This window comes from Cicer arietinum, chloroplast (genome assembly GCF_000331145.2).
Source record: "Cicer arietinum chloroplast, complete genome".
NCBI lineage: Eukaryota > Viridiplantae > Streptophyta > Magnoliopsida > Fabales > Fabaceae > Cicer > Cicer arietinum.
The window spans coordinates 105001-125319 of record NC_011163.1 but is presented as its reverse complement, the minus strand read 5'-3'; the positions used below and the strand labels follow the sequence as shown (position 1 = coordinate 125319).

General features: G+C 29.9%; 12 protein-coding genes and 1 non-coding gene across 13 annotated transcripts; 3 read left to right on the top strand and 10 right to left on the bottom strand. All coding sequences in view use genetic code 11, as the record gives it.

The window, feature by feature from the left end:
* Positions 1-223: 223 nt before the first annotated feature.
* Positions 224-2458, bottom strand: ndhF (NADH dehydrogenase subunit 5). Its single transcript has one exon. The coding sequence runs from the start codon at positions 2456-2458 to the stop codon at positions 224-226; it is 2235 nt and encodes a 744-aa protein (YP_002149788.1).
* A 686-nt stretch (positions 2459-3144) lies between these two features.
* On the top strand, positions 3145-3291 carry rpl32 (ribosomal protein L32). The gene has a single exon. It carries the CDS (start codon positions 3145-3147, stop codon positions 3289-3291), a length of 147 nt encoding a protein of 48 aa, YP_002149787.1.
* A 662-nt stretch (positions 3292-3953) lies between these two features.
* Positions 3954-4033, top strand: trnL-UAG. Its single transcript has one exon. It is a non-coding gene; the product is annotated as a tRNA-Leu (tRNA).
* Positions 4034-4162: 129 nt separating this feature from the next.
* On the top strand, positions 4163-5134 carry ccsA (cytochrome c biogenesis protein). Its single transcript has one exon. The coding sequence runs from the start codon at positions 4163-4165 to the stop codon at positions 5132-5134; it is 972 nt and encodes a 323-aa protein (YP_002149786.1).
* A 258-nt stretch (positions 5135-5392) lies between these two features.
* Positions 5393-6886, bottom strand: ndhD (NADH dehydrogenase subunit 4). Its single transcript is given in 1 exon segment — positions 5393-6886. A coding segment is annotated over 1 exon segment (1494 nt).
* Positions 6887-7021: 135 nt separating this feature from the next.
* On the bottom strand, positions 7022-7267 carry psaC (photosystem I subunit VII). Its single transcript has one exon. It carries the CDS (start codon positions 7265-7267, stop codon positions 7022-7024), a length of 246 nt encoding a protein of 81 aa, YP_002149784.1.
* Positions 7268-7575: 308 nt separating this feature from the next.
* Positions 7576-7881, bottom strand: ndhE (NADH dehydrogenase subunit 4L). The gene has a single exon. The coding sequence runs from the start codon at positions 7879-7881 to the stop codon at positions 7576-7578; it is 306 nt and encodes a 101-aa protein (YP_002149783.1).
* A 165-nt stretch (positions 7882-8046) lies between these two features.
* On the bottom strand, positions 8047-8577 carry ndhG (NADH dehydrogenase subunit 6). Its single transcript has one exon. It carries the CDS (start codon positions 8575-8577, stop codon positions 8047-8049), a length of 531 nt encoding a protein of 176 aa, YP_002149782.1.
* Positions 8578-9090: 513 nt separating this feature from the next.
* Positions 9091-9579, bottom strand: ndhI (NADH dehydrogenase subunit I). Its single transcript has one exon. It carries the CDS (start codon positions 9577-9579, stop codon positions 9091-9093), a length of 489 nt encoding a protein of 162 aa, YP_002149781.1.
* A 69-nt stretch (positions 9580-9648) lies between these two features.
* ndhA (NADH dehydrogenase subunit 1) lies at positions 9649-11980 on the bottom strand. The gene is made up of 2 exons: positions 11429-11980; positions 9649-10188 (listed from the first exon to the last, which is right to left on the bottom strand). The coding sequence occupies exons 1-2, from the start codon at positions 11978-11980 to the stop codon at positions 9649-9651; spliced, it is 1092 nt and encodes a 363-aa protein (YP_002149780.1).
* A 1-nt stretch (position 11981) lies between these two features.
* Positions 11982-13163, bottom strand: ndhH (NADH dehydrogenase subunit 7). The gene has a single exon. It carries the CDS (start codon positions 13161-13163, stop codon positions 11982-11984), a length of 1182 nt encoding a protein of 393 aa, YP_002149779.1.
* Positions 13164-13261: 98 nt separating this feature from the next.
* rps15 (ribosomal protein S15) lies at positions 13262-13537 on the bottom strand. Its single transcript has one exon. It carries the CDS (start codon positions 13535-13537, stop codon positions 13262-13264), a length of 276 nt encoding a protein of 91 aa, YP_002149778.1.
* A 283-nt stretch (positions 13538-13820) lies between these two features.
* On the bottom strand, positions 13821-19226 carry ycf1 (hypothetical chloroplast RF19). Its single transcript has one exon. It carries the CDS (start codon positions 19224-19226, stop codon positions 13821-13823), a length of 5406 nt encoding a protein of 1801 aa, YP_002149777.1.
* Positions 19227-20319: the final 1093 nt, after the last annotated feature.

Sequence of the window (20319 nt, the reverse complement as noted above, 5' to 3'; positions counted from 1 at the left end):
TAATTAAAATAGATTCTATTAAATCTAGATAAAAAAAAAAAAAAGACAAGATAATTTAAAATAGAATCTCTTAAAACAAAAAGAGAAAACAATTTCAAAAATATTCCTGTTGCAGCTTGTTTTCTTGATCTACTAAATAAATTAAGGAAACTTTTGAGATGAGTCATTATTAAATGACTCTACCAGCATTCTTAGGAGATAACCCCTTGAATAGTACATTCTATTAGATAAATATAGAATAACAAATTACTAAAAAGATTAACAGAAAAAAGAAAATATACGAAGAAATTCGCCCTCCCCCCACATATTTTATAGCCTCTCCCATAAAAAAACTTGAAATACCAACTCCATTTGGAATTCCATCAATTATTTGTCTATCAAAAAAATAATTGAATTTAGCTAACTTTTTTACACTCGCAATTAAAGATACTTCCAAAAAAGCATCTATATAACCACGATTATATGACCAATCGTATATAATATTGATTATTTTATCAGCAATAATTTTTTTAGGAAGACCTTTTTGAAATAAATTACATAAGTTTAAATTTTGTAAAGAAGAAAAAACGGGTTTATAGAAAAAAGACGCTATTAATATTCCGAAAAAAGCTATACTCACTGAAAAAGTTGCATTTGTAAAAAATTCATACCAATCCACAGAATTTTTTGAGTTTTGATGTAAAAGGTCTATAGACGGAATTAACAATTTAGATAATATATCCAAATCTATTCCTTCTTGGCTGAAAGAAATTCCAACGGACCCAACGAAGAAAGTAAATAGTACTAATACAAGCATCGAAAATAGCATAGTATTGTCTGATTCTTGAGGGTAAAAAAAACCAATGTTTTTAATACCAAAATGGGTACTATCAAGAAAAAGACGTCTTATGCTTTTGACATTTCGATTAATTCGATGTGAATATGCCCTCTTCTGAAAAAAAGAAGTCCTTTCATTATTATTCATTGTTAATAACGCTAATAAATGAATTTTCTTTTTTAATTTTTTTTTTTCTTCTTTGCCCCATAAAGATATTGAATAGAATGAACTGTTTTTCTTTCCGTTGAAATGTTGAAAATGAACATTTAAATATCCTTCAAAAACAAGTAAATAGATTCGAAACATATAAAATGCAGTTAATCCTGCTGTCGAACAAGCTATTATTGCGAAAATTGGTGAATACAACCAACTATCATTAAGAATCCCATCCTTGGACCAAAAACAAGCAAAAGGTGGAATACCACAAAGCGAAAGTGTACCTATTAAAAAAGCATTTTTTGTAATTGGTGCATGTTTTGTTAACCCCCCCATAAGAACCATATTTTGACTTTTATCTGGAGAATAGCCAACAATAGCTTCCATGGAATGAATAATGGATCCAGATCCTAAAAACAACAATGCTTTTGAATAAGCATGGGTAATCAAATGAAATAAAGCGGCTCGATAAGAGCCCATACCTAAAGCTAAGATCATATAACCCAATTGAGACATTGTCGAATAGGCCAAATTTTTCTTAATATCTTTTTGAGCAATAGCTAAAGTTGCCCCTAATACTACTGTGATTATACCTATCAAAGCTATTCCACTCATTATGGAGGGTATAACTATGAAAAGAGGAAGAAGGCGAGCTACAAGAAAAATTCCTGCTGCTACCATAGTAGCAGCATGTATAAGAGCGGAAATAGGAGTAGGACCTTCCATAGCATCTGGTAACCATACATGAAGAGGGAATTGGGCAGATTTGGCAACCGAGCCGCAAAATAACAAGAGAGCACACAAAGTAACAAAAAAAATATTAACCTCATTCTTATAAATTAAGTTATTGAATATTTGAAATAAATCACGAAATTCCAAACTACCCGTTATCCAATAAAAACCTAAAATTCCTAATAATAAACCAAAATCCCCTACACGATTAGTTACAAACGCTTTTTGACAAGCATTTGCCGCAATAGGACGTGTGAACCAAAAACCTATTAATAGATAAGAACACATTCCAACCAATTCCCAAAAAATATAAACTTGTATCAAATTTGAACTAGTAACTAATCCCAACATTGACGTATTAAAAAAACTCAAATAAGTAAAAAATCTCAAATAGCTTTGATCATGAGACATGTAACTATCACTATAAATTAGAACCAAAATCCCAACTGTCGTGATTAATATTGACATAATAGAAGTAAGTGAATCGATCAAGTAGCCAAACTCTAAAGAAAGATCATTATTTATAGTCCAAGACCATACATATTGATAGATCGAACTGTTGTTGATTTGATGAATAGATAGATCGATCGAAAAAATCATAACTATCGTTAACAAAAAAATACTAGGAAAAACCCACATACGGCGAATATTTTTTGTTGCTGTGGGAAAAAATAGAAGTCCGACCCCTATTAAAATAGGAACTGGAAGAGGGATGAAAGGTATAATCCATGACGATTGATGTGTATATTCCATACAAAAAAAAATAAAGAATAAAAAATATTTAGATTCTTGATGAATTTTGTTTCTTATTCGTTTGTTTTATCTCTTTTGTAAAGGGGTTCGGTTAATAAAAAAGTGGCTATATAAATAGAATTTGATATTCTTAATTATTCTGAATCTTTGCACAATCGTTCCAATATTGGAAAGTACAAACTCAAAATCGGCCAATAACCAAATTCCTAGTAAAAAAAAATGATTATTAGTTATTATTAATTTAAATTATATTAATTATAAGTAATATGAATTACTTTATTAGTCTTTTTATATATATATATATTTATTAAGAAATAAAAAATAACTAATAATTTTAGTATTAATTACAATTCATAAATAATAATAAATAAGGAATAAATAATTACACCAAAACGAAGAACATTCGTTTTTTTTGATATAAATCATAAAAACAATAGTTCAAAAATGAACTCATTGATTTTTTTACATTACAATAAAAAGAGATCTATATATATCTATTCTCTATGTTTGTAAAAATTTTGAAAAGGTTTATATTATAATATTCCATGTTTTTACTTTATATAGAAAAAAAAAGAGGTAATTCAGATAGATAAGATATATAGCTAATTACAGAATAATTTGTTTTCATTTACAGAACAAATGTCTTTCACATTGAACAATAGCAATGAAAAAACTATTCTAGTTAGATGGCAGTTCCAAAAAAGCGCACTTCTATATCAAAAAAAAAAATTCGCAAGAATTTTTGGAAAAAAAAGGCATATACGACAGCATTGAAAGCCTTTTCATTAGCTCAATCCATTTTTACAGGTAAATCAAAAAGTTTTTTTTTGTAACAATAAAAAAAAATGAATTAGCTCGATTCAAAGAGTATTCTTTAATACTCATTTTATACTAATACTAATATAGAATATAGATTCTATATTTAGAATATATATAATATATTCTAAATATAGAATCTATACTATAATTTTTTCAATTTTTTGAATAAAAGCAAATTAATATATCTAAAATGAAACACTACATTCAAAAAATTGAAATGCATTTCTTTAGAGTCATAAACAACTACAAAAAAATGTCGTTTTTCATTTCTGGATTGAAGTCAGAATTTGATAGTTCTAGTTCCAACAGCACTGTCTAAACTACGAAAAACCTTTCCCTGTCGTTGTTAAATTTGAATGGAAATGAAAAAAAAACAAGAATACAATTTCATATAGAAATCAAAACGTTCTATTTATTTATATATATATATTAATTACTATACTTATAGTTAATTATACTTATAGTTAATAAAAAATCATTCTATATAGAATCTATTTCTATATTTTCTATATTCATATATTTTCGATATTCGAAAATATTTAAATTTATTTATTATTTTTAATTTAGAATAAATGTTTAGTAAAGAAATGTACTAAATACATAACATATTGAACTTTAATGGATTTTTGCAATCTCGACGATTGACTAAAGAATCTGTTATTATGATTTCGAGTAAGCCGCTATGGTGAAATTGGTAGACACGCTGCTCTTAGGAAGCAGTGCTAGAGCATCTCGGTTCGAGTCCGAGTAGCGGCATGGTATACTATATTCTAAAAATTCTAAAAGAATAAGTCCTATAATGAATTCCATTCCCTATTTTTATTCCCAGTATTCATACCTTTTTTATTTTCATTATAGATATTTATTTTCATTATATATATATATATGATATTTTCAACTTTAGAGCATATATTAACTCATATATCGTTTTCCGTCATATCCATTGTTATTTCAATTCATTTGATAACCCTATTAGTCAATGAAATCGTAGGATTATATGATTTGTCCAAAAAAGCTATGATAATAACTTTTTTCTGTGTAACGGGATTGTTAATTACTCGTTGGTTTTTTTCGGGCCATTTACCATTTAGTGATTTATATGAATCCTTAATCTTTCTTTCATGGGGTTTTTCAATTTTTCATATAGTTCCTGGTTTTAAAAAGGATAAAAACCTTTTAAGTACAATAATTGCACCAAGTGTTATTTTTACCCAAGGCTTTGCCACTTCGGGTCTTTTAACAAAAATGCATCAATCCGTAATATTAGTACCAGCTCTACAATCCCATTGGCTAATGATGCACGTAAGTATGATGATATTAGGCTATGCAGCTCTTTTATGTGGATCATTATTATCAGTGGCTATTTTAGTCATTACGTTTCAAGAAATCATCCAAATTCTTGGTAAAAGCAAGAATTTGGATTCTTTAAATAAATCGGTTGATTATGTTGAAATAAAATACATGAATCTGAATGAAAGAAACAATTTTTTACGAAAAACTTCTTTTTCCTCTTCTATAAATTATTACAGGTCTCAATTTATTCAACAATTGGATCGTTGGAGTTATCGTATTATTAGTCTGGGTTTTCTCTTTTTAACGATAGGTATTCTTTCAGGAGCAGTATGGGCTAACGAGGCATGGGGGTCTTATTGGAATTGGGATCCAAAGGAAACTTGGGCCTTTATTACTTGGACCATATTCGCGATTTATTTACATACTCGAAAAAATAAAAAATGGGAAGGTGTAAATTCTTCCATAGTAGCCTCTATAGGATTTCTTATAATTTGGATATGTTATTTGGGGATCAATCTTTTAGGAATAGGACTACATAGTTATGGTTCATTTACATCTAATTGAATTTAAATGAGTAAAGAACCTGAGAAATACAAATATGGAAAGCATAAAAATATATACTTTCCATAAATCGTCGAGAACCCTTTCAATCAAGTAATGTAATGATTCAAGGGGTTCTCACAAACAACAAACATATTCGATTACAATTCTAATTTTTTTTAAGTAAATCTAAGGGAAAAATCCCATTTTCATTCATTGGACAAAGGTTTTTTTCTCTTTTTGATTTATTGGTTTTATTCATTTATTCACGAAAACCATCTATCAAAAATTAGATAGAATAGCTTCAACCTTGTCAACCGAGAATGAGAAAATGAAATCTGGATAAATACCAATACCTATTACGGGTATAAGGATAGAAATCGAAATAAATAATTCTCTCGGCCCAGAATCAAAAAAATAAGAGTTTGGTGTATTAAAAAACTTGTATCCATAGAACATCTGCCGTAAGATAGATAATAAATAAATGGGAGTTAATATCATTCCAATCGCTGTTACAAAAGTAATTAGTATTTTCATCATGAAAAGATATTTTTGACTAGTAATTATTCCAAAAAAAACTATCAATTCTGCAACAAAACCGCTCATGCCCGGCAATGCAAGAGAAGCCATGGATAAGATAGTGAAAATCGTGAATATTTTTGGCATTGGGATAGCCATTCCGCCCATTTCGTCAAGATAAAGAAGACGTAGTCTATCATAACTAGTTCCTGCCAAGAAAAAAAGCGCAGCCCCAATAAATCCATGAGATATTATTTGCAAAATGACCCCGTTGAGCCCAGTATCACTTATAGAACCAATTCCTATAATTATGAAACCCATATGAGAGACCGAGGAATAAGCTATTCTTTTTTTTAAATTGCGTTGACCAAAAGCTGTTAAAGCGGCATAGATTATTTGAATAGAACCTACTATCATTAACCAGGGGCAAAATATGGAATGAGCGTGGGAAAAAAATTCCATATTAATTCGAACCAACCCATATGCTCCCATTTTTAATAAGATTCCGGCTAAAAGCATACAAGTGCTGTAATGTGCCTCTCCGTGGGTATCTGGTAACCATGTATGTAAGGGTATAATCGGCGATTTGACAGCAAAAGCAATAAGAAATCCTATATAGAATATTATTTCTAGCACCACGGGATACGATTGATTAGTTAATGTTTCAAAATTTAATGTTGGTTCATTAGAACCATATAAACCGATACCCAGAACTCCTATTAATAAAAAAACAGAACTTCCTGCAGTGTACAAAATAAACTTTGTAGCTGAATACAAACGTTTCTTTCCCCCCCACATGGCTAAAAGTAGATAAACTGGAATTAATTCCAATTCCCACATGATGAAAAAAAGTAAAATGTCTCGAGAAGCAAATGGTCCCATTTGACCGCTATACATTGCTAACATCAGGAAATAGAATAATGGGTATTCTCGAGTAACCGGCTGAGCCGCTAAAGTGGCTAAAGTAGTTATAAATCCCGTCAGTAAAATAGGTCCTATAGAGAGTCCATCTATTCCCAATCTCCAGTAAAAATCAAAAAAATTGATCCATTTATAATTCTCCGTTAGTTGAATAAGTGGATCATCCAATTGGAAATGATAACAAAATGCATAGGTTGTTAGAAGTAGATCAATTAAGCATATACAAATGCTATACCACCTAATTACCTTATTTCCCCTATGAGGAAATAATAAAATTAAGGAACCCGCGGCTATTGGCAAAACTACAACTATTGTTAACCAAGGAAAATTATTCGTGATAAAAATAAGATACACTTGGGCCAGAAAAACCCGTGCTCAAAATAAAATAGAAAAAAAGATTTTTCTATTTTATTTTGAGCACGGGTTTTTGCCAGTAAAAAAACGTATTCGTGTGGTGTTTTTTGAAACGTATCAATAAGCTAGACCCATACTTCGAGTTGTTTCATGCCATAAATAAACTCGAACACTTAAGAAATCCGTTGGACAAGCGGACTCACACCTCTTACAACCAACACAGTCCTCTGTTCTTGGGGCAGAAGCTATTTGCTTGGCTTTACATCCATCCCAGGGTATCATTTCTAATACATCTGTGGGACAGGCTCGGACACATTGAGTACATCCTATACATGTATCATAAATCTTTACTGAATGTGACATTGTATCTATAGTAATTTTTTAACATCAAAAAAAAAATTATCAATCTAGTAAACTCGTAAATGAATCATATATTTTTACACCAGATGAATCAATGAATCAATGATTTGTCAGAATATTGTTAATCAAAAAAGACGTCTAGATAAATTTATAATAAGCATATAGAAGAGGACCAGGATACTTTGATTTCTTATGATTTAGCAAATGCAAACAGGATCATAAGTTGTGGAGCATATATACTAATATGAATTGATAAATATTACATTATTTGAAATTCCACTTTTTTTATTTGGATTATGTTATGATTTATGCTATTTATTCAACAAATTCGATTGATTGATACGGGTTGATTTTCTGTTACGATAAATGGAGGAAACAATAGCTAGTCCGATAGCGGCTTCAGCGGCTGCAATAGCTATAACAAAAATTGAAAAAATATTTCCTTTTAATTGGCGATTATCAAAAAAATCAGAAAAAGTTACGAGATTTATATTAACTGCATTCAGTATAAGTTCAAGACACATAAGGGCTCTAACCATATTTCGACTCGTGATCAATCCATAGATACCAATAGAAAATAAATAGGCACTCAAAACAAGTACATGTTCGAGCATCATTGACCAACTCCTTATTAATTTGGATTCATTTCAATATGAACAACAAACAATTCAACGGATTCGATTGACTAAAGAATATAAAAAGTCTGGAACAAAAGAATATATATATCGGCAATAAAAAAAAAGTGGAATGTGGATTTATGTTATTAGTTCTCTAAAGATTTTTTACTGCCGAGCTACAACAATTGTACCTATCAAAGCAACTAAAAGAATTATTGAAATGAGTTCAAATGGAAGAAAAAAATCGGTTGATAAATGAATTCCAATTTGTTGACTAGTACTTATCAAATCTTGCTCGATAATCTGATTTGGTCTTGTAGTCCAAATAATTCCGTACCATGATGTATCTGGAATAGTAGTTACTAGTGAAACAAAAATACTTGTACAAACTATCAAAGTAATTCCATCCCCGACGGTCCAAAGATTAAAATCTTGGTAATATTCTGAACTATTCATGAACATCACAGCAAATATTATTAAAATATTAATAGCTCCCACGTAAATAAGTAGCTGTGATGCAGCTACAAAATGGGAGTTTGATAAAATATAGAATAAAGATATACAAACAAGAACCAGTCCCAACGAAAAAGCAGAAAAAATGGGATTGGTAAGTAATACTACCCCTAGACTTCCTAATATAAGACCCGATCCCAGAAAGACTAAAAGAAAATCGTGTAGCGTTTCAGGTAAAGCCATTATATGTAAAAAAAAAAAAAGACAAAGAAATCGTAATTTCATGACCTTATTGATATGACCAGGAAAAAAAAATTATATACTTAAATTTTTCTTTGCATTGAAAAAGAATCCCAAGGAGTTTGAATTGATTATAGTTACAGTTATATAATCAATGTCATTCCAGTATTTATACTAAAAAGAGGAGGAGTTGTTTGAAACTATACTAAAACGAAAGTTTAAAAGTAGATATAATATATAGAACGATTTTATATTATTTATTAAATATTTAAAATTTTTATAATTTCGATAATATATTTATGTATTTGATTTACGAATATATTGCTATAATATAGAAGAGAATATAGAATATTTATAATCTGATATCGAATATTTATTCCATTTTTTATAATATTTTAAAAAATTCATAATATTTTATTTAGATTATTCTATATATATATTATAGATATATATATAGAATATTCTTTTTTTTTTTTTTTTATAAGAATAATAATTCTAGGTAATTCAAAAAAAAGTTTATTTTTTTATTTGAATTGTTCGAATTGTATAATCATCAATTACAGACATTGGTAAACGGCCCAAAGCTATTTGATTATAATTCAATTCGTGACGATCATAAGTTGAAAGTTCATATTCTTCAGTCATTGATAAGCAATTTGTTGGACAATATTCAATACAGTTACCACAAAAAATACAGATTCCGAAATCAATACTGTAATTCAGTAATCGTTTCTTTCGAATATCAGTTTCCAGTTTCCAATCAACAACGGGTAAATCTATAGGACATACACGAACACATACTTCACAAGCAATGCATTTATCAAATTCAAAATGGATTCGACCGCGGAAACGTTCCGGTGTGATTAATTTTTCATAAGGATATTGAATAGTTACAGGTAAACGATTTGCGTGAGATAAGATAATCACGAAACTTTGACCAATGTACCTTGCAGCTCGGACTGTTTGTTGACCATAATTCATGAACCCAGTTACCATAAGGAACATATCGTAAATATCTATGAATATTTTTGTTTTATTTCTTTCTCTTATTTGAGACAATGGAAGATCCACCCTTTACAGTGAAAACAATTGAGACGAAGTTGTTAATAATAGATTACCGAGAGAAATAGGTAAAAGAAACTTCCATCCAAGATTTAATAATTGATCCATTCTTAGCCTAGGCAAAGACCATCTTGTTATGATCGAAACGAATAAGAAAAAATAAGTTTTAGCTAATGTAATAAAGAGATCAATTGTAGTTCCAAAAACTCCATATGTTTTATTTATTTCAAAAAATTCAGAAACGAATATGTACGGAATAGAGATATTTGAACCGCCCAAGTAAAGAACTGTTACAAATAATGAAGAAATTAATAGGTTTAAATAGGAAGCAACGTAAAATAAACCAAATCTAATACCCGAATATTCAGTTTGATAACCCGCTACTAATTCTTCTTCTGCTTCTGGTAAATCAAAAGGTAATCTTTCACATTCTGCTAGGGAAGAAATTAGAAAAACGATGAAACCCATAGGTTGACGCCACAAATTCCATCCCCAAAAACCATATTTTGATTGCGCATCAACTATATCAACTGTACTTAAACTGTTAGATAATCCTAGTCGATGATAACATTACTGTTCCCATCTCTATTACAGAACCGTACATGAGATTTTCACCTCATACGGCTCCTGGAAAGCCTTAAATAAATCTAAGGACCGGGCGCCAATTATTTATGTCTTGATATATCCCTAAGATATATAAGATTTGAATTTATGGGACGGTTCTGAATTAGACCAATTCAATTCTGTCTGTTGTAGAAATAATGAAATAAGAAAGATAAATCCATTTGAATAAATTAATATAAAGATATAATAAGGTACTTCTGAATTGATCTCATCCCTTAAAAATCAAAATTTGAATTTGTTGAGTAATAACTGAATTGCTCAATAAAATACTCTTTTATAATTATAAATAACCCTCATAATTTTGAATTACGAAAAATAATTACACATTCGTTTCTTAATTATGATATGAATTTTATCTCTATGAATATGAATATGGATATAAGAAATCAAAAACGAAAAAGAAATCTGTTTTTCGTTTTTGATTTCTTGTGTTTTTTTCGTTCCTATTCTTCTTTTTTGTGCCATAAATAAAGGGACTTACAAAATTTGAAAGGATTTTTCCGTTCCTGATAGTAATTTATTTAATCAGTGGATGGAAGCATACTCTGGATCGGAGTTGTGGGGAGTATTGCTTGATTTTTTCTACCAACTTAAAGCCCCAATTAGTATTCTTTTTCTATTATGTGTAAATTTCATTTTGGATAATTTACAAAATCTGCGTTACTAATCCTTTGTGTATCTTGGTGTTTCTAACCATCCACTTCTTTTTTTATTAGCCACCTTATTTATGTTAATACATCGATGAAAATTCATAGAAATAGTAACTAAAACTAAATAAGGTTGGTCTTTTGATCCCGCTTCAAAACTGGATGACAAATTATCCAATCTTGGGTTACACAGCCCCTTCTATTTATAATTTTATTTCACTTCATTCTTATACATAGAAAATGAGACTCAATATTTTTACTGCCATTTAAAATACCCATACTAGCTATTAATTATAAGTAATATAAATATAGTATTCATAAATTTTATTCAATAGAAGCTGTTTTATTTCACTCATATAACTATCTAATTTAGTTCTTCAATCCGAATTGCAAAAAAGAAAATAAAGATAATGACGGTTTCTATTCAATTTATTCGACTCGTTTGCTTTATATTACTATAAAGAAAGAGAGGGGCATAACAATAGCATCAAATACCTTTTTCTGTTTCAACGAATCACACGTAGAGATATTGATAAGACACATAGAGTTAATGGTATTTCATAACTAATTGATTGAGCAGCAGCTCGTAGACCACCCAAAAAGGAATATTTATTATTTGATCCATACCCTGACATAAGAAGTCCGATGGGAGCAATACTCGAAATAGCAATCCATAAAAAAACACCGATATTAAAATCCGATAAAACAAAGTTATAGCCAAAGGGAATTACTGAATAGCTTATTAGAATTGATATGACTGATATGGATGGTCCTATACTGAATAAACGAATATCTCCCCTAGATGGAATAAGATTCTCTTTAAATAGTAGTTTTGTTCCGTCTGCTAGAGCTTGAAGAACTCCAAACGGACCGGCGTATTCAGGTCCAATACGCTGTTGTATCCCCGCAGATATTTCTCTTTCTAACCATACAATTGCTAGTACACTTATTGTGATTCCCAATACAAGAATCAAAATAGGTACAAGTATCCATAGAATTCCATAGACCTCTTTTAAAGATTCCAATCCGGAAAAAGAATTTATATCTTGGACTTCCGTTGTATCAATTATCATTTCAACGATCAATTTCTCCCATAATGATATCTATGCTACCTAGTATTGTCATAATATCAGCCAATTTCATTCTTTTAACTAATTGAGGAAGAATTTGCAAATTGATAAAACCTGGTGGACGAATTTTCCATCTCCAAGGAAAACCATTCTGATCTCCTATTAGAAAAATTCCTAATTCTCCCTTGGGAGCCTCAACTCTTACATAAAGTTCTTGTTTTGGCAATTCAAAGGTCGGAGACGATTTTTTACCAATGAATCGATATTCAAAATCATTCCATTCTGGCTCCTTTTCTCTATCAAAGCTGCGAATTTCTAAATTTTCATACGGCCCACCAGGAATTCCTTCCAAAGCCTGTTGAATAATTTTTATGGATTCCATCATTTCACCAATTCGAACTAAATAACGAGCTAATGAATCTCCTTCTTTTTGCCATTGAACTTCCCAATCAAACTCCTCGTAACACTCATAATTATCAACTTTACGTAAATCCCATTGTATTCCGGAAGCCCGAAGCATCGGTCCTGATAAGCCCCAATTTATTACTTCCTCTCTACCAATAATACCTACTCCCTCAACCCGTTCTAAAAAAATAGGATTTCGCGTAATAAGTTTTTGATATTCAATAACCCTTGTTAAAAAATAATTGCAGAAATCAAAACATTTATCTATCCAACCATAAGGTAGATCAGCTGAAACTCCTCCGATACGAAAAAAATTATGCATCATTCTCATACCTGTAGCAGCTTCAAATAGATCATATATTAATTCTCTTTCTCTAAAAATATAGAAAAAAGGAGTTTGTGCACCAATATCTGCCATAAAAGGTCCCAGCCATAGTAGATGAGAAGCTATACGACTTAACTCCAACATAATTACTCGTATATAGCTGGCTCTTTTAGGTACTTGAATATTTCCCAATTGTTCTGGTCCGTTTACGGTTATTGCTTCTGTGAACATAGTAGCTAAATAATCCCAACGTGTTACATAAGGCAGATATTGTATAATTGTTCGGTTTTCCGCAATTTTTTCCATACCTCTGTGTAAATAACCCAATATTGGTTCACAATCAATAACATCTTCACCATCCAGAGTAACAATAAGTCGAAGAACACCATGCATTGATGGGTGCTGAGGCCCCATATTGACTATCATGAGGTCTTTTCTTGTAGTTGGGACATTCATAGGTTTTTCCTCGATTCATTCTTCCATGAATCGTTAAAAAAAAAGTTCATCAAAATTCAGGATCTAATAAATCGAATAATTAAAAATGACTCTTGAAATTAACGAATTTGTGAATCCCGAGTATTCAACTCACTCATTAACTTTTCAAAACGTCTTTTATCTCTCTCTAACAAATAAGACAGTAGTCCTTGCCGTTTTCCCAGAATTTTACGTAAACCTCTTTGAGATAAATAGTCTTTTGGGTGTAATTTAAAATGTGAAGTAAGTTTTCGTATTTTATTAGTGAAATTGACTACTTGAAATTCAACTGATCCCGGGTTTTCTTCTTCTTTTTTTTTTTGTGAAATAAAAGGTATAAATAAATTTTTTATCATAAAATGAAATGAAAGCTTTTCTCTCCCCCTGCTTTTTGGTAGATATTTTTATTGATCAGTAATAGTAATGACACGAATTTTGAATTTTGTATATAAAAAAATCTTAATTTACTTAACAATTCTGAATTTCTTTTTTTTTTTTTATTATTATAATTATATATATATATATATAAATTATATATTATAATTTATATATATATATATATGTTCGTATATCAGATAGCGGATATGTTACGAGAAATATTAGGATAAGGGTAAATAGAAGAGAAATATAGATTATCGATCAAATTTTCAATCGAGGATACATACGTATCCTTAATAGACTGAAACGACTTCCATTATGGGTATCAAACCAATAGCGATTCATACAAGCTAAATCTTCTAATCGATAATTTGGCCAAAGAAATAATTTCAAATTCATTAGTTTTTTTGTTTCGCTATCAAAATCGTTATTTTTAGCCAAAACTTGAGAAAAATTATTTATTTTATTCTCATTGTAATTTTTTCTCTTTCTATGCAAAGCCTTTCTAGAATTCAAAGAAATTAGAATTCTCAATTCTCTACGGCGTCTAGTGGAAAAAAGATTTTCAGGAACAAGCAAATCATAATGATTTTTATCTTTATTTTTTCTTATCTTTTGATCAACACGACTTTTATTCGAGTTTCTTTTTAAAATATCGCGCCTACTCTTATGAATCAACGGTAGACTTATGGTTTGATATATAAAAAATTGTTCCAAATTTTTTCTAGACACGCGAACAGGTTCAATAACAAACGTAAGTTTATCAAACAATTCGGTATTGTCCCTACATTCTGTAGTAGCGAAATCCGTAGGATTATTAACAAGAATCATAGACTCTATATCTAGGTCTCCCTGTTTAATAGACTTTATAAAAAATTTTTTCATTTTTTTCAATCTAAATAGGAGACAATAGAAGTTGATATTATTCATCATGCTTTCTTGGAAATCAGTATCACAGTTTAAATAAAAACCCAAATATTTGTCTAGTAAGAAATCTCGTTCTGCCTTTATATCCTTTTGGGTTCGATTTACCAAAGTTTCATCGTTTGTTTTTCCAAAAAACCTTGAGAGAGATAAGTTAAGATCTTTTCCACTCGCGTATTCTTTAGTTCCTAACGCTAAGTCATTAGTAACGCCTTTTACTTCTTTTCCATAAAACTGCAAAAAAAGTGATTTTCTTGGTACGATCCAAGGATTCTTCTTATATGCATTATATAATATATTTAATTTTGAAAAGAACCAAGATCTCGGATTCGGTTTCCGTTTCCGTATGGTCTTTTTCTTGATTTTTACATCCCTTATCCTCCTTAAATACTTTCTCTCCAGATTTTTTTTTTTTTCTCTAATATCATCTTCTACTATATCTCTAATATCATCTTCTACTATATCATTAATATCATCTTCTACTATATCATTAATATCATCTTCTACTATATCATTAATATCATCTTTTACTATATCATTAATATCATCTTTTACTATATAATTTTTGATACAGATATTGCTTATTGTAGCAAATAATTCGTTTTTAGACGTGTTGTAATTATAAGAAATCGCTTGGTTTTTGTTTGCTTGCAATGGTGGTCTATATCCAAAAATAGATGCTTTTTTATTATCTACATAATTCAGAAATTGATAAGAGAAAAGATCATATCTATATTGTTTTTGAGTTTTTTTTTTTTTTTCTAATAAGTCTACTTGTTGTTTTGTGTAAAGACTTAATTGACTTTTTCCATATGAATCATATTCAATTAAATCTTTATTTTGAGCCACACGATGTTCATTGATTTTATTTCTCCATTTTTTTGATCCTAATTTCGACCATATGTTCAGAGGTAAATCATATTGATAATGAATCTTTAACCAACTTGTCCATTGATTCATTGCAGAATCGCGAAGTTTATTATGTCCTAATTTAGAATCGGATATTGCCCGTATTCTCGAAAAATAATTCTTTATTTCATCCTTAAGAAAAATAGATCTTTCATGTTCATGAGATTCAAAAATAGACCTGAACTTATACTTATATTCATTACTAACTTGGATTTGTGCTAATTTAGAAAATACATATCCTTGTGACAAATAAGGTACGTCACAAGAATTCTCTGAATTTAGATTCGTAATATTGCAATATTTGTCTATACTCGACATAAGAGGAATTGGATTTTTTTTATCAAATGTTTGTTCATTTTGTTTTTTATTGGAAATAGATTTATTTACATTGAAAATTGATTCAAGAAAATCGAGAAAACGTTGTCCATGGATCCTAGGAATACTAATGATATATAAAAGGATATCTATGTATATCCTTTTCATGAAAATTTGTAAAAAAGAATAGGATTTACGGATTAATCGAACAGTTCTTCTTTTTAATATTTGGAAAAGATTTTTTTGTAATTCTAATCTTTTACCATCATAAGTTAGTTTGTTCGAATTCAAATTTTTCTCTGAAGTTATAATCTCCTCTTTGTTTTCTTCTGTCATTTCTTCTGTCATTTTTTCTATTTGTTTTATTATTCTGGTTGTTTTAACATTAAGATCTTTTATCCTTGTTTCTGTGAATGAAGAATTTGTCAAATTGATAGATTCAATTATAACGGGTGATTCCCCAATCATTGGGCTATTCGTACTTATTATTGAATTTGTTGTACTTTCTTCAGTTAATTCATCGCTTTTTTGCACCCCAAATAGACAACTTTTAAGAAAACTTTCCATCTTAAACTTTTCTATGTTTTCTAACATGGTTCGAAACCAGTCTTTTCCTTGATGCAAAACATCTGCAACTAGAAAAAAACGCTTTTTCAAATCTTTTTTCCAGTATTTTGTTATTTTTTTAAAAATGGGACCCAAAAATGCAAATGGATTTGGGACATGATAATCAAGGTACGATTCTATTTGTGTTCCATAAGCTGTTAAAAACCATAAGTTTTTTTTTTTAGTCGATCTTTTTTTTTTTTTCAGTGGATCTTCTGTTTTTTCAGTAGATCGTACCTTAGATTTGTGCCAAGGTTTCAGAACAAAAGGAGATAAGATCCTTATCTGAATACCGTCATAAAACCAGTCTTTTGGCAATTTCTTGTCAGATACTGGAACGCCCTGATAGGTGCATTTTATATGCACTTCTTTTCTCCAATCGCTAATATCTTCTAACCATTCGGGGTCTTGCAATAAAAGGATACGAATGATATTTTTCGTTATTATCAATGAAGGTAATATAATATATTTTCTAAGATTTGATTGGAATAGTAATACAAAACTTCTAATTCTTAGACCATATAAAATGCTTTCCCAGGATTCTTCTATTTCGTTAAGTCTGCTTTCAGCCTCGTCTTTGTTTTCCTCTTTGTGTTTGTGTTCCATCCTTTTCTGAAAAGCCAAAAATTCCGAATTGTCCGTACCAGGTTTCCTGAAATATTCTTTCCAATATTGCAATATATCATCATAAAGCTCACCAAAAAAGAACGGGTAGTCATCTATTATCTCCAAAAAAGTTGGAGAATGGGCATTACTTTGAAAGAATTTCCAAGTAACTGTTTTACGCCTTTGAGGGCGCATAGATCCTTTAATTATCCCTCGGTTGAAATCCGGTTCGCGTGAATATTTTACTAGAGAAAATTCCGTCTCTGGGTGCAATTTAGGCGAATTCCCATTGTCATCAATATTCGACTTATGTTTATTTTTAATACGGAAATCCAGTGACTCTGTTTGAGCACTAAAAACAACTACACGTTCCGCTCTTGCACAACGAATCTCAGCCTCCGCTGCTGAGCTTTCCGTCAGTTGCTGCACTTCGTCAATTAACTTGTATGACCATCGAGGAACTTCTTTCTCGATTTCGTTTATTTCAGTACAATTTGTGCTATTAAAAATGGTTTTATTCTTCTCATCAGTTCTAATTGCGTCGAATAAGAATTCTTTTTTTATTTTTTTTTCTTCGGAATATTTTTTTACTTGTTCATGTTCTGGAAATAAATAAAATCTGTCAAAATTTAAACTTGATACTGGTTTTTCTGAAAATTTATTGATTACATTAAAAAAAAAACCAAATTCATTGAATAAAAATTTTCTATCAAATCGATCTATTTTCTGTTCCAATTCTGGATCAATTTTCTGTTCCAATTCTGGATCAATTTTCTGTTCCAATTCTGGATCATTAGTATTACTAGAAAGAAGGAGACCGTGAATCTTATTTACGAAAATGGAATTTCTTTCTGGTGGTGAAAAGTTTTTTTTGATTTCTCCGCGAAAACGTCCATTCAAAAAAGGATCATATATTTTAGTTAAATATTTATTTTCCATGTCATCATTACACAATCTAACTGAGTTTGCAAATACATCCGGAGGACTCAAATTCTTATAGTTCTTATCTAGAAATTGGGCCCTTTTAAAAAATTCATTGATTAGTTTCTTTTTTTTTTCATTATGATTGTAGCTCCAAAAATTAGACAATTCATTATCATTATCATTATCATTATTGGAGATTTTATCTTTTGTGAAGAGATTCATTTTTTTTTCCATCATTTTCTGAAAAATAGATAAACTAGGTGGATACGTGAAAGAGATTCGTTCTTTTCCATCACTTTTACATATATGAAAAAAAAATTGTGAATTTTCATCTCTTACAACGTTTTCAAAGTGCAAATTTTTTATATATCGCAATGGCCGAATCCATCGTTGATAATCGAAAAGAGTAGTTACAATGGGTTTTCCCAATTGCAAGTTTTGATCCGATTCCTTAATGTTGTCAAAAATTTTATCTTTTTCCGAAAAAAGATAACTAAAAATATTTTCTGCTTTTGCTTTTCTTTGAACATCGATTTCGCTTTTAGCATCCATATCCATATCCTCATCCTGATCCTCATCCTGATCCTCATCCTGATCCTCATCGTCTTGTTCTGCGATTTTCGCAGTACCAGTAGTATTACGATAAAAATAAGGAGCCGGTATTCTGCCTAAATAGTGAAGAAAGATAACAAAGACAAAAACTACAAATATTTGACCCCCATAATATCGCAATTGTAAGAGAATGTATTTATCAAATCCCATAATTAGCTTAGTTAGCTTAGATTTGATCGAACCTTTTTGCTGGAACCAGACTATTGGGAATCCCATTAATTTCATCAAAAATATGTGACCAATTAACCAACCAACAAAACTACTTGTTAAGAATAACAATTTATTGTTGGACCGAAAGAGACAAATCTGCAGTAATCTTATTAAAATTGAACTTTGGAAAAGAAGAGGGTTTATTAACTGAAACAAAAAATTGGTAAAGAATTCTTTAACAATATTGAATTTATGTATTGAATTTGCATTATCGTATCTGGGATCCGAATAGAAGTATTTATTATTTTTCTCTACGAAATGAAAGAAAATATATGGTAGAATTAGGACAGTTATTGTATGAGGTCTATTCAATGCTAAATGCAAAGGCGCATAATAGATTGATATAAACATAATGAGGTATCCCGTAATAAACCCGGTTGTTGCTGATACTACCATCTCGGTCCCTTCGTTCCTAACCCGGGCTCGAATAATGAAGAGATAAGAGGGCCCTATGCAGAATGTGGTCAAAAATCCATAATAAAGTCCGGTCACAACGGCCGAATTCATTATTTTTAGACAGAACGGCACTAAATATTTTAGTATAAATGATCGATACGTCATTGTAAAGCAACCTCCATGTTTTGCAGTTTATTGTTATTTTTTGAGAATTTAAAAAAGATATTCTTTTATGTTATTTTGTTTGTACTTTTTCCGTATTCGATGTGTTATTATCGAATATTCTTTTATGATATTAGTACGGCCTGTACTACAATGATGCTGTCCATAAATCAAACGATTTCGTGAAGAAGTTTTGTATAAATGTATCGCCATGCTATTAAGTGTATTTTTATTTAAGTTCTTTTCTTTCTAAGAGGTGGAATAGAATAAAATAACCCGGTTGAAGGGTTAAGTGTATTTTTATTTAAGTTCGTTTCTTTCTAAGAGGTGGAATAGAATAAAATAACCCGGTTGAAGGGTAATGATCAATAGAATATTCTTTTATGTTATTTTTTTTTTTTGTACTTTTTCCGTATTCGATGTGTTATTATAGAATATTCTTTTATGTTATTTTTTTTTTGTACTTTTTCCGTATTCGATGTGTTATTATAGAATATTCTTTTATGATATTATTAATATTTTTATAGCATATTATTATATTCGATGTCTTATTATATGATAATTAGTATTTTTCAACTATTTCTTTCTATATAGAAAAAGATAGACTCCAAAGGATATCTCTTATCTCTCTTATGTCTCTTATCTCAATGACTTGAATTAGTATATTGATGGAATATAATGAAATAGACCCACTTTTAGGTTACCTATGTAATGAGGGGTGGAACGGAGCGATTACGAAAAAGTTCGGGGGGTTATGAAGGAAACTTTGGTCTCATATTGGTAATGGGTTGAGAACAGAAATAGAACTCTATGAGAGAGTCTTACTTTTATTTTCTTTCTAAAAAAAAAAAAGAAAATATATTGTAAATATGAAAATTTTAGGACACCTATAAATATAGTATATCAAATTCAATGAATCTGCATATTGATTTTTTTTTTACGTCTCTTAATTCTTCGGCTTGGGCAGAATAGCAGATCAAGTGAAGGATTAGTAGGATAGCAAAAATGCGTTCCTCGTCATTAATATGTTTGCTCATGGTAATTGTGTGTGGCCTCTCGGGAGAATTGATGACTGCATAAAAAATGCACTTGCTAT